Here is a 17,302-nt window from a genome sequence, read left to right as displayed (position 1 = left end):
AGTAATTCTATATTCAGACATAAACACTGGTATGCCATGGTGATGAGGAGGAACTCTAAACTTCTGCAGAACACAACAGCATATTGACAAAGAACAGCAACTAAAGTATGTCCACTTTTCCACTAAATCAAGTGAAATGTAAAGAGAGCAAGCGAATGAGCTTAACAGATTGGAAAAATCCATTGTTGCACCTTTACAGACATGAAATGTAAAAAATATCTCACTAGTCAGAATGACTGGCTGCTGTCCTTTAAGGTAAAAATGTTTATTATTTGTTCAGTTTTTGTAATAGATGTTTGTCTTTCACAGAAATTATAAAACACCAAGGTACATTAAAAGATGAAAAATAAGGCCCCTAATTGAAATGTACGCAATTTATTAAATGTTAAACAATGCTCACCTGTCATGTCAACTGGAACTGTTCTTCTAGTGTTAATCTGGTAATTAGAAAAGAACAAAAGAAACCTGTTATATCTAAGACCTGACAAATAGCAGTAAACCCCTACCACCACCACCACCACCCCCACCACCACCACCAAGTGGACCATAAACCATGGCTCTTGCTGTTGGTGGGGAGGCTTGCGTGCCTCAACGATACAGATAGCCATACTGTAGGTGAACACAACGTAGGGGCATCTGCTGAGAGGCCAGAGAAATGTGTGGTTCCTGAAGAGGGGCAGCAACCTTTTCTGTTGTTGCAGGGGGCAACAGTCAGGATGATTGACTGCTGTGGCCAGGTGTTGACATGTGTGAAAAGTACCAAACTATCAGTTTAATAAGTCACGGCTGCAAAATACTAACGCAAATACTTTACACAAGAATGGAAAAACTGGTAGAAGTCGACCTCAGGGATGATAAATTTGGATTTCATAGAAATATTGGATCAAATAGACCCTAGACTTATCTTAGAAGATAGATTAAGGAAAGGCAAACCTACATTTATAGCATTTGTGTACTTAGAGAAAGCTTTTGACAATGTTGACTGGAATACTCTCTTCCAAATTCTAAAGGTGGCAAGGGTCAAATATAGGGAGCAAAAGACTATTTACAATTTGTACAAAAACCAGATGGCAGTTACATGAGTCCAGGGTTGTGAAAGAGAAGCAGTGGTTGGGAAGGAAGTAAGACAGGGTTGTTGCCTATACCCGATGTTCAGTCTGTATATTGAGGAAGCAGTAAAGGAAACAAAAGAAAATTTTCGAGCAGGAATTAAAACACACAGTGAAGAAATAAAAGCTTTGAGGTTTGCAGATGACACTGTAATTCTGTCAGAAATAGCAAAGGACTTGGAAGAACAGTTGAACAGAAAGGGCAATGTCATGAAAGGAGTATATAAGATGAACATAAACAAAAGTATGGAATGTAGTCGAATTAAATCAGGTGGTGGTGAAGAAATTAGATTAGAAAACGAGACATTTAAAGTAGTAGATAAGATTTGCTATTTGGTGAGAAAAATAATTGATGATGGTTAAAGTAGAGAGGATATAAAATGTAGACTGGTTATGGAAAGGAAAGTGTTTCTGAAGAAGAGAATTTGTTAACATTGAGTGTAGATTTAAGTGTCAGGAAGTATTTTCTGAAAGTATTTGTATGGAGTGTAGACATGTATGGAAGTGAAACATGGACACTGAATGGTTTAGATAAGAAGAGAATAGAATCTTTTGAAATGTGGTGCTTAGAAGAATGCTGAAGATTAGATGGATAGATCTCGTAACTAATGAGGAGATACTGGAAAGGATTGGGGAACAGAGGAATTTGTGGTACAACGTGACTAGAAGAAGGGATTGGTTGGTAGGACACATTCTGAGCCATCAAGGGATCACTAATTTAGTAGTAGAGGGAAGCGTGGAGGGTAAAAATCATATAGGGAGACCTAAGGATGAATACAATAAGGAGATTCAGAAAGATGTGGGTTGCAGTAGTTACTTGGAGATGATGAAGGCTTGCACAGGATAAAGTGGCATGGAGAGATGCATCAAACCAGTCTCTGGACTGAAGACCACAACAACAAGAGTTCCTAGATAACAGAAAGCATCATGTCATTCTCAATGGAGAGAAGTCCTCCGAAGTAAGAGTGATTTCAGGTGTGCCGCAGGGGAGTCTCATAGGACCGTTGCTATTCACAATATACATAAATGACCTTGTGGATGACATCGGAAGTTCACTGAGGCTTTTTGCAGATGATGCTGTGGTGTATCGAGAGGTTGTAACAATGGAAAATTGTACTGAAATGCAGGAGGATCTGCAGCGAATTTACGCATGGTGCAGGGAATGCCAATTGAATCTCAATGTAGACAAGTGTAATGTGCTGCGAATACATAGAAAGATAGATTCCTTAACATTTAGCTACAAAATAGCAGGTCAGCAACTGGAAGCAGTTAATTCCATAAATTATCTGGGAGTACGCATTAGGAGTGATTTAAAATGAAATGATCATATAAAGTTGATCGTCGGTAAAGCAGATGCCAGACTGAGATTCATTGGAAGAATCCTAAGGAAATGCAATCCGAAAACAAAGGAAGTAGGTTACAGTATGCTTGTTCGCCCACTGCTTGAATACTGCTCAGCAGTGTGGGATCCGTACCAGACAGGGTTGGTAGAAGAGATAGAGAACATCCAACGGAGAGCAGTGCGCTTCATTACAGGATCATTTAGTAATCGCGAAAGCATTACTGAGATGATAGATAAACTCCAGTGGAAGACTCTGCAGGAGAGATGCTCAGTAGCTTAGTATGGGCTTTTGTTAAAGTTTCGAGAACATACCTTCACCGAGGAGTCAAGCAGTATATTGCTCCCTCCTACGTATATCTCGCGAAGAGACCATGAGGATAAATTCAGAGAGATTAGAGCCCACACAGAAGCATACCGACAATCCTTCTTTCCACAAACAATACGAGACTGGAATAGAAGGGAGAACCGATAGATGTACTCAAGGTACCCTCCGCCACACACCGTCAGGTGGCTTGCGGAGTATGGATGTAGGTGTAGATGTAGAACAACCAGTTATTCTGAATTAAAATACCGATATTGGCTTTAACTGGCAGTTCTCTCTCACCCGTATTTTGAACTTGTGGTTTCTATGCATGTGTCTGCTATAGTAGCTTTGCACTGTGCTAACAATATTTTTTATACCCCCTGCTTAGAGTTGGAGATTCTGGATCTATGAATAGGATAGTAGATTCTTGTTCAGTGGAACAAGAATTTCTGATTTCACTGATTCATCTCAGGTGAAAACTGGGTTGTTTCCATCATAAAGTGCACAACTTATTCCTATCTACCCAATTATAAGTAGTGTCTTATATCTGGCAATTGTTATAATGCTGAGACATAAAACTTTAATTCTTATATTCTTGTTGCTCTACTACTGAGCTATTGAGAGTCCCTTTGCTTACCTCATTATGCTTCATCATTGTACTTTTATGTAACTCGACAAACGTTTGGTGCTTTGTTTTTGATTACAGGCATTCCACTTTTCATTATTAATTTAATAATATCGTATTGATGTTCCTTCACTCCTGATGCATGTGGTTACAGAGATTGCGTGTCCATACAGCTCACTGGCCTGATTATGGAGGCCGCCTCAGTCGGACTCATGGTATGCTCTGGTGAGCCGCCAAAGGAACAGTATTATTTAAGTAATTGCAAACGAGTGCTCAGCCCTTTCAGTGTGTTCAGTTCTATACACAATCTGTACTTCATTGTATCTTACGTTGACTCTATAAAGCACTATGTTCCAAAAATCATGTTTGTTCTTGCCATAACAAACTTGGCAACGAGTGAGAGTAACATTTTCCCTACCTGTTAGTGTCAATTCTAAATAAACCACCAAGCATCTTGCCTGAATACATACTCCAATGTATCATTGCCCAGCAGAAGCTTTCGCGTAACAACAGCAGGCTCTCACCACCGCTCTTGTCATGTGGCATCTGCGTGTTTGTGGCAGGTTACTCTTCCATCAGTGCAAATGTCGCCCTTTCCGGCATGTGATGAATCAGCTGAAGATTGCTATATTGGGACTCCAGTGAGACACAGTTACACCAACATTTTCAGGTTTTTCATGTGGGCGATACAAACCTGTGTAGGACTTTCTTTCTTTCTTGGCTTTCACCATGCCTGCATCAGTTGTTGTGGCAGCTTGTGCCTTTGCAAGATCTAGCCAGCTTTTGATGAAATGTGCAAGGTTCTCTTGGCCTGTTGTTGTGGCAGAACACGTGTCACTGCAACGCTTGTAGAATTTTACCGTTGATATTATAAAGCCTGGGCTGCAGAATTACATGAGTTGAGCCATCCTCATAAATTTGTCACTGGTACCCATCTCAAATCCTACACTGATCCCGTGGTCCGTGATGCTGTTATTTATTTGGTCCCAGATAGGGAAGTCCACAAAAAAGCACTTCATTGCGAGAATCCGACACTTACAGATGTGCTCAATATGGTAGTTCTTTCAAGTGTCACGAGGTGCAGGCAACCAGATTGCTGCATGCTGGGAGGCATCGGGAGTTGCTCAGTCAACCCCTGTCAGGAATGTTGCAAGTGTTCAGGATGAAGGGAAAGCCGTTGTAGCAACCTTTGACTCAGCGTCTTGTGGGACAGTGTTGGCTACTCACAGCAGCAACAGGCTGTGTCACAACACTGACCACGTGCGCCCTTCCATCTTGCCTGTACTGCTTCCTCCAGCACAAGTATGCTGCATGCTCTAAGCATTGGGTCCTTTGCAACAAGTGTCAAAAGAAAGGCAACATTGCAGATGTATGTAACTCCTCTTCAAACGTGGCAGACACAGTAGTACCAATGGACATAAAGTCTATCTCTACTGTGCACATCTCCCCAAACAAATTTCTTATTGACTTACATGTGTTTTCGTAAACTGTTGAAAATACAAATGGACACAGGAGATTGTACTCAACCCTCCCACACATCAACATTAACTTTTTCTGTCTCTTCAAAAGCTTCGAGAACTGAAGGTATAAAAGAGAAAAATTTTTTACTTATCTTCATTTTCTCTTGTTGTTTGCTGCAGTTCTCTCATCTAGGGGTACATTCTTGAGGCTGAAATTTTGATTTTGTAGGTTCCTCTTGATCTGAACAATGTTTTAAGATTTGCCTGTTTTAACCTTAATTTTATTTTTTGTCACATTTTTCAGTATCATACCAACTTTACAGTTTCCACTTCAGAACACAAATTCACATTGTTGTTGACACGATTATGTCTGCTTCCATCAGAGGCATTCCCACTACTCCCTTAAATTCTGTGGTACTCACAATATTCCAAATAGTTCACAAAACAAAAGAGTTTACAAACTTTCTTGACAAAAGAAGAATCATTGCCAAGATATAACATTATTTTGTAAATGAATCCAGAAATAAATTTAATAATTAGCATTTGGTTGTGCAGTTAGTAATATGAATTTTAAGTATGCCAGTTTTCGCAACATACTGTTGCCTCATCAGGAAAGAGGGAAGGAGAGGGAAAGACGAAAGGAAGTGGGTTTTAAGGGAGAGGGTAAGGAGTCATTCCAATCCCGGGAGCGGAAAGACTTACCTTAGGGGGAAAAAAGGACGGGTATACACACACACACACACACACACACACACACACACACACACACACACACACACACACACACATCCATCCACACATATACAGACACAAACTGTATATGTATATGTATATGTGTGGATGGATATGTGTGTGTGTGTGTGTGTGTGTGTGTGTGTGTGTGTGTGTGTGTGAGTGTATACCCGTCCTTTTTTCCCCCTAAGGTAAGTCTTTCCGCTCCCGGGATTGGAATGACTCCTTACCCTCTCCCTTCCCCCCTGCGGGTCCGGGGATTAGAATAGGCCCGAGGTATTCCTGCCTGTCGTAAGAGGCGACTAAAAGGAGTCCCTCCCCCTCAAGGGGGTAGTTAGCGCCTGTGTCCGGAGACAGACGGTTCCATGACCTCTATTTGCGGTCATTTTTCTTTTTCACTTCTCGTTTCTTCCTTCCTTTGGTTGGTTCCTTTCTTTGCTCTTTACCACCTCACTGTCTTCCTTACTCTTTCCCTTGTCTTCTTCTCCTTGCCTTCTCATTGCCTTCTTCTCCTTGCCTTCTCATTGCCTTCTTCTCCTTGCCTTCTCTGGTCTCCGCCTCAGCGTTTGAGACAGTCTGTCCTCTCTCTCCCTCTCTCTCTTCTTTTTCCTCTTCTTCCTTCCTCCCTGTGCGCGCCTGAAGGCCGACCCACGCGTTCGCACGCTTAGCCGGTGACGGGGTAACGCGTAATTCCCCGCCCTGGGTAGACATGTAAGGCACGCACGTACCCCCTGGTAAAGGCCAGGCCGAGGGAGGGGTGATTGCATGAGGTGATACCTTCTGACCATGCCGATTGGTCCCTCCGTCTGTTTCACGGGAGGTGTGACCTGAGGTGTAAACATTCACCTAAGGTGGGATTGCCCTCTGAGAGGGTCCCCACAAGGAAGGAGCGCGCCATCGGAGACGCTGGCAATCATGGGGGATTCCTCCGCAATGGATTTCACTCCATCTCTCTCGACTTCTGCCCAAACACGGAAACTTGACCAGCCACCAGTGACAAAAGTACTACCGCCTGCCCCACAGTTCCTCGTCGTATCTCGCTCTGAGGACGGAAAGGATTTTTCCTCTGTCAACACTTTCGTAATCCAGAAGGGCGTGGATGCCATAGCCGGATCTGTCAAATCTTGTACCAGGTTGCGTAACGGTACCTTATTACTAGAAACTGAGAGCGCCTTTCAGGCACAAAAACTGCTTCGGGCCACACTCCTGCACACGTTCCCTGTCCGGGTGGAGGCTCACTGAACTTTGAATTCATCTCGTGGTGTAGTCTATACTAGATCCCTCGACGGATTGACTGACGAGGAGATTCAATCTTTCCTTGCTGAGCAGGGCGTGACGGCTGTCCATAGGGTCATGAAAAAGGTCAACAATGACCTTGTACCGACCCGGACACTTTTCTTGACCTTTGATAGTGTTAAGCTGCCATCGCGCATCAAGGCGGGCTACGAGGTTATTTCTGTTCGCCCCTATGTCCCGACACCTACGCGCTGCTACCAGTGTCAGCGTTTCAATCACACACGACAGTCTTGTTCCAATGCGGCTAAATGTGTCACTTGTGGCAGGGATGCCCATGAGGGTGACTGTCCACCTCCGTCTCCTCGTTGTGTGAACTGTCAGTGTGACCATGCCGCATCCTCCCGCGACTGTCCTGTCTATAAGGACGAACGCTGTATCCAAGAAATTCGGGTCAAAGAGAAAGTGTCCACCTCGGCTGCTCGCAAGCTATTGGCTAGTAGGAAGCCCACGCTGCTCCCAGCGGGGAAATACAGTACTGTCCTCGCCTCTCCTCGGCCTACCAGGGAGGTGGCAACCCAGACATGCGATCTGACCTTCAGCACCACGGTCGTCCGTTCGGCCAGTGCTAAGATCGCGCGGTCGACGTCTCCTCTTCCTCCCATCACCCCACAGACACCAGCCCCTTCATCAGCTTCTGCTAAGACGAAGACCCAGAAGTCAGATGCACGGGCCTTCAAGAAGGAACCGTCCCGTGCCGACTTCCTACGTACCTCGACCTCCCAGCCTTCGACCGGTACTTCCACCAACAACCTTCCAAGAAGGCTCATAGGAAGCACAGTTCTCCTTCTCCGCCATGGCGCATTTCTTCTCCTGCGCCACCCAGCGGTTGCCGCCCCAGGCCGTCATCCGTTTCGCCTGGCCGCACCGCTGGTAGCCGAACATCTGGCCGTTTACCGGCGGAGGAAGCTCCCCCTCCCGGCCATCTTACCAAGATGGCTGATGAACCTATAGACCCAATGGACGATGACTGTCCGCCTACTGATAGCGGCGGCAGTGCTCGCTCGAAGCCAGGTCCTCAGCGGCCTTCGAGGTGACCCCTTCTTTCATCTTCCTTTTCTTCTTACGATGGCACTTATTCACTGGAATATTCGCAGCATTCGCTCCAACCGAGAGGACTTGAAGTTGCTGCTCCGCTTGCACCGTCCGCTCGTCGTAGCCCTCCAGGAAACGAAGCTACGCCCATGCGATCAAATTGCCTTGGCACACTACACCTCTGTGCGTTTTGACCTACCCCCTGTGGTAGGTATTCCGGCTCATGGAGGGGTTATGTTGCTGTTCCGGGATGATATTTACTACGATCCCATCACATTGCACACCGGACTGCAGGCAGTTGCCATCCGCATTACTCTCCCCACTTTTACATTTCCCATTTGTACCATCTACACTCCATCGTCATCTGCCGTTACCAGGGCAGACATGATGCAGCTTATTGCTCAGCTACCTGCCCCATTTTTGTTAACTGGAGACTTCAATGCCCACCATCCCCTTTGGGGCTCTCCGGCATCCTGCCCGAGGGGCTCCCTGTTAGCAGACCTTTTCAACCAGCTCAATCTTGTCTGCCTCAATACTGGCGCCCCTACTTTTCTTTTGGACACATCTCACACCTATTCCCATTTTGACCTCTCTATATGTACTACCCAACTTGCACGCCGGTTTGAGTGGTATGCACTTTCTGATACATATTCGAGCGACCACTTCCCGTGTGTTATCCATCTCCTGCCGCATACCCCCTCCCCGTGCTCATCTAGTTGGAACATCTCCAAAGCAAACTGGGGGCTCTTCTCTTCCAGGGCGACCTTTTAGGATCAAACCTTCACAAGCTGCGATCGTCAGGTCGCCCACCTCACAGAAGTCATTCTCACTGCTGCTGAATATTCCATCCCTCACCCTACTTCTTCTCCACATCGCGTACCGGTCCCCTGGTGGACCGCAGCATGTAGAGACGCTTTACGTGCTCGTCGACGTGCTTTACGCACCTTTAAACGCCGCCCTACAGCGGCGAATTGTATCAATTATAAACGATTACGTGCACAGTGTCGTCGTATTATTAAAGAAAGCAAGAAAGCCAGCTGGGCTGCTTTCACAAGCACCTTCAACAGTTTTACTCCTTCTTCTGTTGTCTGGGGTAGCCTGCGCCGGCTATCTGGCACTAAGGTCCACTCACCAGTTTCTGGCTTGATGGTCGCGAATGACGTCCTTCTGGCCCCGGAGGATGTCTCCAATGCCTTCGGCCGCTTTTTCGCAGAGGTTTCGAGCTCCGCTCATTACCACCCTGCCTTCCTCCCCCGCAAACAGGCAGAGGAGGCTAGGCCACCTAACTTCCGCTCTTCGAATCGTGAAAGTTATAATGCCCCATTCACCATGCGGGAACTCGAACACGCACTTGCCCGGTCACGGTCCTCCACTCCAGGGCCTGATTCTATTCATATTGAGATGCTGAAGAACCTTTCTCCTGCGGGTAAATGTTTTCTTCTTTGTACTTACAATCGCATCTGGACTGAGGGACATGTTCCCGCATGCTGGCGCGAGTCTATTGTTGTCCCGATTCCTAAACCAGGGAAGGATAGGCACTTGCCTTCCAGTTATCGACCCATCTCGCTTACCAGCTGTGTCTGTAAAGTGATGGAGCGAATGGTTAACTCTCGTTTGGTTTGGCTGCTCGAGTCTCGACGCCTACTTACCAATGTACAATGTGGATTTTGTAGGCGCCGCTCTGCTGTTGACCATCTGGTTACCTTGTCGACCTTCATTATGAATAACTTCTTGCGGAAGCGCCCGACCGCGGCTGTGTTCTTTGATTTGGAGAAGGCTTACGACACCTGTTGGAGGGCGGGCATTCTCCGCACCATGCATACATGGGGTCTTCCGGTCGCCTCCCTCTTTTTATTCGTTCCTTTTTAATGGATCGACAGTTTAGGGTACGTGTGGGTTCTGTTCTGTCAGACACCTTTCACCAGGAGAATGGGGTGCCACAGGGCTCAGTTTTGAGCATCGCTTTCTTCGCCATCGCGATAAATCCAATAATGGATTGCCTCCCAGCTGATGTATCAGGCTCCCTTTTCATGGACGATTTTACCATCTATTGCAGCACGCAGTGTACACGTGTCCTGGAGCGCTGTCTTCAGCGTTCTCTTGACCGTCTTTACTCCTGGAGTGTCGCCAATGGCTTCCGTTTTTCTGCCGAGAAGACGGTCTGTATTAACTTCTGGCGCTACAAAGAGTTTCTCCCACCGTCCTTACGACTCGGTCCCGTTGCTCTCCCAATCGTGGAGACAACAAAATTTTTAGGTCTTACATTTGACAGGAAACTTAGCTGGTCTCCACATGTGTCATATTTGGCTGCCCGTTGTACCCGTTCTTTAAATGTCCTCCGTGTTCTCAGTGGTATGTCGTGGGGAGCGGATCGAACCATCCTACTTCGTCTATATCGGTCGATCGTCTGCTCCAAGCTGGATTATGGGAGCTTCGTATACTCCTCTGCACGGCCATCCATCTTACGCCGCCTCAACTCCATACAACATCGGGGTTTACGACTTGCGATCGGAGCGTTTTATACTAGTCCCGTAGAGAGTCTTCATGCTGACGCTGGCGAATTGCCACTCACCTACCGGCGCGATATACTGCTTTGTCGGTATGCCTGTCGGCTACTGTCAATGCCCGACCACCCGTCTTATCGTTCCTTTTTTGACGACTCTCTCGACCGTCGATACGGGTTGTATGTCTCTGCCCTGCTACCCCCTGGAGTTCGCTTTCGTCTCCCTGCAACCTTTCGAGTGGGCGAGAGCCACATGCCACCTTGGCTCCAGGCTCAGGTCCGTGTTCACCTTGACCTCAGCTCGCTCCCAAAAGAGGTTACCCCCGGTTCGGTCTACCACTCCCGTTTTGTTGAACTTCGTTCGAAGTTCATTTATATGACCTTCATTTATACAGATGGCTCAAAGACCAATGACGGGGTCGGGTGTTCCTTTATTGTCGGGGCACAAAGTTTCAAATACCGGCTCCATGGCCATTGTTCGGTCTTCACAGCTGAGCTCTTTGCCCTCTACCAGGCTGTTCTTTACATCTGCCGCCACCGACATTCTGCTTATGTCATCTGCTCCGATTCCCTGAGTGCCATCCAGAGCCTCAGTGATCCGTATCCGGTTCACCCTTTCGTGCACCGGATCCAACGCTCTCTTCAGCAGCTGGTGGACGTCGGTTCTCCGGTTAGCTTTATGTGGGTTCCTGGCCATGTCGGTATCCCTGGGAACGAAGCTGCAGATGCCGCGGCCAAGGCTGCGGTCCTCCAGCCTCGGACAGCTTCTTGTTGTGTCCCTTCGTCGGATTGTAGCAGGGTAATTTGTCGGCGCATTTTATCGCTGTGGCATGCCGATTGGGCTGCACTTACAGACAACAAGCTTCGGGCCTTGAAACCTCTTCCCGCGGCTTGGACGTCCTCCTCCCGCCCTTCTCGGCGGGAGGAGGTCGTTTTGGCCCGGTTATGCATTGGACACTGCCGGTTCAGCCATCGCCATCTGCTGACGGCTGCGCCGGCGCCGTTCTGCCCATGTGGGCAATTGCTGACGGTCCGCCACATTTTAATGTCCTGTCCGGATTTTAACACACTGCGTCTTGATCTTGGCCTGCCATGTACTCTAGATGCCATTTTAGCGGATGACCCACGAGCAGCTGCTCGCGTTCTTCGTTTTATCAATTTGACAAACCTCTCTAAGGACATTTGATGATGCTATTTTTTAATCCTATGCCTGTCAGTCTGTCTTTTATCGTGTTTTCCCTTTTAGTTGTTGTTTTAAACTTGTGCCTCGCGGTGCATTCTTAACGTAGTCAGGGCGCTAATGACCATTGAAGTTGTGCGCCCTAAAAAAAAAAAAAAACCTCTCCCTTAAAACCCAGTTCCTTTCGTCTTTCCCTCTCCTTCCCTCTTTCCTGATGAGGCAACAGTTTGTTGCGAAAGCTTGAATTTTGTGTGTATGTATGTGTCTGTTTGTGTTTCTATCGACCTGCCAGCACTTTCGTATGGTAAGTCACATCATCTTTGTTTTTATATATATATATATGTATATCTAAAAACAAAGATGATGTGACTTACCAAACGAAAGCGCTGGCACGTCGATAGACACACAAACAAACACAAACATACACACAAAATTCAAGCTTTTGCAACAAACTGTTGCCTCATCAGGAAAGAGGGAAGGAGAGGGAAAGACGAAAGGAAGTGGGTTTTAAGGGAGAGGTTAAGGAGTCATTCCAATCCCGGGAGCGGAAAGACTTACCTTAGGGGGAAAAAAGAGAATTTGGTTAGGTACAGTAAAAAGCAGATTCCAATCCTGGGTCAGTTCTTTGCTCCTGTATTTTTTGTCCTCCAACCTTCCTTGGTATGTATCATTTCCATACCTCAGACCTGTTCAGGTTAGATGCATTTAACACTTTCAGTTTCCCCATTGCAGATGAAGTAAATTTAATGTCAAATCAAGTTACATATCAGCAACTGGAGCCCCTCTGCTCTGAATTTTTGTAGCTGTATTCCCCTGGTCTTGGTTGTGCTACCGGTTTTCAGACCCACATTACTATGAAAGTGTCCACTGGCTCTCATTTTCTTTTTTTCCAGACACACCTGGTGCCTGTCACATTGCATGACTATGTGAAGGCCACATTAGACCATTTAAAGTCACTCGATGTCATTTGGCCTATTTTTTCCGGTGAATGGGCTATGCCACTGGTCATAATTAAGAAGCCAATGCGTAAGCTTCGCGTCTGCGGTGACTTCAGTGTCACAATTACTGCACAGTGTGTGATAGACCCCTTGCCCTGCCCTGATGAGTTGCTTGCTGAATTATCAGGCATCCATTACTTTTGCAAGATTGACTTGTTGGGAGAGTAGCTCCAGCTCCCCTTGGATGAGGCTACTAGGTGTCTTCTTGTTGTCAATACACGTTTCGACTTATACCGATATTAACGCTTGCCTTTTGGGATCACTGGCGTGTCCACAATTTTTCGGCATTTTTTACACAACTGGCAGCGTCTGCGCCCCGCTGCATCGATTAGCTCAATGATATCATTGTTTCAGGTTTTTCCAATGAAGAGCACCTTAGCAATCTCTGATCATTGTTTTCTGTTTTGCACTCTGCATGTCTTAAGTGCAATCTTGCCAAATCTCAATTTTTTCAGCTGTTGGTTGAGTACCTGAGTTTTGAGGATTTCTCATGGGGGTCAAGCCGTTTTGCGTCACAATGTTGACGCAGTTGCGGCTTGGCCATGGCCAACCTTTATTAAGAAACTGCAGGTGTTTCTAGGTAAATTTGTGTACTACTATAAGTTTTTACCAGACGAATCCACAGTTGCTCAGCCCCTGCATGCATTTTTGCATAAAAATGCAGCTTTTTTTTTCTTGTCCCCAGCTTGTGACCGAGGGTTCGCGTTGCTTAAATCGAAGCTTCAATCTGCCACATGTCTGGCCACTTTTCAGCTAGGTCAACATCTCATGTTGGCTACAGCTGCCTCTCAGTACAGTCTTGGTGAGGTACTGGTGCACAAATACGTGGATGGCTCTGAACAACCCATTGCTTACGCTTCTAAGACTTAACTCCCACTCAGCAGCAGCAGTCTCAAATTGAAAAGGAGGCTTTAGCGAATGTGTTCACTCTCAAGAAATATCACATCTTATTGTGTGGTTCTAAGTTCCATTTAATCATGAATCACAGCTGTTGGTTGCTCTTTTCAGTCCTTCGACTTCTGTGGTGGACAAGGCAGCCCATTGTTTGCAGCAGTGGACTCTCTTCCTCTCCCATTATCATATCCATTGCTAGCCTTATATCACCTTCTGATCGGGCCAGACTTTGTTTCTGTTTAGATATTGAGAACCAGAACACACTCGATTTTTTTCCCATCACTAGTGCCAGGATATCATTGCCCATTGCTACGGATCCTGTACTTAGTTGGGTCCTCTCTTTTGTGCAGCACGGATGGCCATAAAACCCCATGGGCCATGCCTCAGATCCCATGCATTATTACTTCTTCCTCCAGCCCCACCTTTCTGTGTGTGACAGTTTTCTTTTGTTAGCTGCGGAGGACGCTGCTCCCTGAGTTATGATTCCTCCTTGCTTATGCCATAATGTGCTGTGGCTTCTGCATGTTGGTCATTGGGGGACCTCTCACACCAAAGCTTTGGCCTGCCGGCATGTGTATCGGCCAGCCATAGATGGGCAGATTGAGTGGCTTATTGCCACTTGCACTCATTGTGTTACCAACAGGCAGCTCTGTGTGCATCTTTCTCCCTGGCTGGTGCTACAGCACCCATGGGAGCGTTTACGAGTCGATTTTGCAGTGTCCTTCCTAAATGCCTTTTCCTAGTTTGCCGACATGGTGTGTTGTCTGTCCACATCTGCTGTGGCCACTGTTTCAGCCCTGTCTAAGAATTTTGCAGTTGAGGGAATTCCATATACCGTGGTTATCAATAACGACCCCCAGTTTGTTTCTCAACAATTTACATCTTTCAATCAGGCTAGTGGTGTTCACCATCTCACAGGTCCATCATTTCTTCCTCAATCTAATGGTGAAGCCGAAAGTTTGGTTCAGTCATTTAAAACTCAGATGCATAAGTATGTATCCAAATGTGATGTGAAATTGGTTTAGACCGTTTTTTGAGTTCGTACCATTTCACTCTGGTGGACGACAGGAGTCTGGTGGAACTGCAACATGGATGCCAACCACTGACTCTCCTTCACCTGCTGGATCCGACACCGGCGTTGCCAGCTCAGTGACGGTTCCAACTGGCTGCACCTGTCTGGGCTCGTGATTTCGGCCGCTGCCCAAACTGGGTTCCAGCCATCATCAAGATTTGTGGGGACAGGTGCCTGTGTGTATTCTGCACTCCTGATGGGCGGATGTCCCGTCACTTCGAACAGCTGCCAGCTGCAGTCACGTACAGTGGGGTCTGTTCCGGAGGACCCACTGCCTCCCCCGCCACCACCAGTGCCTGTTCCTGTGTCACCGATGGTTTGGTTCGCGCCACAGTGTGGGTCGCTGCCTGGTGGCTTGCTCTCTGTGGTCTTTGCTTGTGTCCCCAGTTGTTGACTGCAGCCTCTAATGCAGGCTCCACTTCACTTGAAGCTGCAGCTGCTGCCACCTCCTTTCATGGGTTCTCTGTGGCAGCCATCTCCGACGTCCACACTGACACGTGCAGTACCGCTTGCTGACCACGGCGAGGATATTGCTATGAAGACGCTGTACCCAGCCCTGCCCTATGGTCTTTCACGAATCAGAGGGTGCGTGCCCACCACATGCTGCAGTAGCCACCATTGTCAGGCGATGAAATGGATATCAGCACTGTCTTTGGTGTTTTCGGTGACTAGTAGTCTCAGTGCCTTGTGAGATCAATGATTTTCCTTTTTTTTCTGACAATACCAGTGCTTTTTCTCAGTACCCTCGATTTTTTTGGTACCCTGCATTTTTCTGTGCCTGATGTTTTTATATGTGTATGTATGTTGTTTTCCCACCCCCTAGAAGGGAGGAATGATGTACCTTCACTCGTAATGTGCGCAATTTCAGAGACCACGCATCCGCACAGTTCACAGGCCTGCTTAAAGAGGCCACCTGGGTTGGCCCCCTGCCGTGCTCTGGTGAGGCACCATAGAATCAGTGTTATTCAAGTGATTGCCAATCAGTGCTTGGCCTATTTAGTAACCTGTATTACTTTTTTTCATTCAATTTGTTCAGTGTTATGTGCAACGTGTACTTCATTGTATCCTACTTTGGCTCCAGAAAGTACTATGTACCATAAATTGTGTTTGTTCTTGCTAAAAAACCCATGTTTAAATTATTTACTCATATTCTTACTTTTACATGCTACAGATCACTTAGAGAAACTGTAAAATGAAAAGAAAAGTAGAATTCATCTGTAATCATTAATATTCATGTTGTTACAGAGCCTGATGTACTCCAAGTTACTGCTCGATACACAGTTGGCAGCGAACCAAGAGATATATTTTTCTTTCGTGAAGGCACAACTGTATTCTGGAATGTTTCAGAATTAGAGTGCACAAATGTTTTGTCATTTGTGAAGCCATATGAAGAGAACAGTTATGATGAAAGATTAGTTAATCAGGAAAGTGAACTGATGGAATACACTTACATTGATGTAGGGTATGTAGTCTGTCATAATACTAAATTATAGTTGCAAGAATAATAGGAATGTTGCTCTAGCCCTATTGTCTCCATTGTCGCACATGCAGTATCACGTAAACACCTAATTTTGTATTATACACATGGGTAGCAAGTAATATAGAGATGGGGATGCAGGTGACAAAAGCTGATGTCACCTTCAGTTGAGTAATTGAAGAGAAAGTAAATATTTTAAATTACACATGTTTATCATCACTGCAATGATATGTTTAATTATGTAATTGAAAATTGATATGTAACTACTAAATATAAAAACAGGATGAACTAAGGCATCACCCCTTCGAAAGACATATGATATTCTGCCTTAAGTAACAATAATTTCCACCATGTATGAGGGCTTTCGAGAAAGTAACAGATGTTTTAAAATTAAAAAAAAAAAAAAAAAAAAAAAAAAAATATGGAAAAATCAAATTTTATTATATAGATTTTAAAGGTTCACTTAAACTATTTTGCTACATAATCACCATTCAAATTGAGGCACTTATCATACCACGGCACAAGTTTCTCAGTACTGTCTCTGTAGATATCTGCCACCTGTGATTGCAACCACTGGTTTATACAAGCATACAATTGGCCGTCAGTATCAAAGCATCACTGGCACCAAATCCAGATTGTATGGTGGATGAGAAAACACCTCTCACCCAAAACCACGTAGGAGCTCTTGAGTACAATTGGCCATGTGTGGTAGTGTATTGTCGTGAAAAAACCAAACTTGCGCTAAGTGTTCCCAGATGCTTGTTTTGCATCATCCATCTTAGCTTTGTAAGTGTTTGACAATAGTTCTCTAATTGAGCTGTTGTGCCATGCTCAAAGAAATCAGCAAGAATCATTCACTTAGAGTCACCAAGTCCCAAAACGCAGCAGCCATGATCTTTCTTGCTGGCAGGGTTTGCAAACAGTTGGTGTCTTGGGAGAATTTGTGTGTCCCCAGTTCATTGACTATCTTTTTGTTTCATAATTGACATGCTACACCCAAGTCTCATTCCCAGTTACGGTACAATCAATAACTTTGTTACCATTTTTCTTGTAATCTTCGAGGAAGGTCGGTACTGCTGTCAGTCTGCTTTTTCTTTATGATTTTGGAAATCCACCTAACAGAAAATTTGTGGTAACCAAACTTCTCCACCACAGTTTCATGTATCAGATTCTACAACATTTGGGGAAAATCTTTTGAAAGTTACATAATTGTGAAACGACGATGTTCATAATTTTTGTCGTTTATTTTCATCACCAGTTCATCAGTCACAAGGCTAC

The 17,302-nt window shown here is 45.6% G+C and overlaps 1 protein-coding gene across 1 annotated transcript in view; it reads left to right on the top strand.

Annotated features, from left to right (window-relative positions):
- LOC124545394 (required for meiotic nuclear division protein 1 homolog) overlaps positions 1-17,302 on the top strand; it is a 91,290-nt gene that overhangs the window by 15,926 nt on the left and 58,062 nt on the right. Inside the window, exon 3 of the mRNA XM_047124310.1 lies at positions 15,793-16,009. Within this exon, the coding sequence (XP_046980266.1) occupies positions 15,793-16,009 (217 nt within the window). The remainder of the gene's footprint in view (positions 1-15,792; positions 16,010-17,302) is intronic.

Source organism: Schistocerca americana, chromosome 8 (assembly GCF_021461395.2).
Source record: "Schistocerca americana isolate TAMUIC-IGC-003095 chromosome 8, iqSchAmer2.1, whole genome shotgun sequence".
NCBI classification, from domain to species: Eukaryota; Metazoa; Arthropoda; class Insecta; order Orthoptera; family Acrididae; genus Schistocerca; species Schistocerca americana.
Note: the sequence above shows the minus strand (reverse complement) of the source record. Positions and strands in the feature narration are given on the sequence as shown.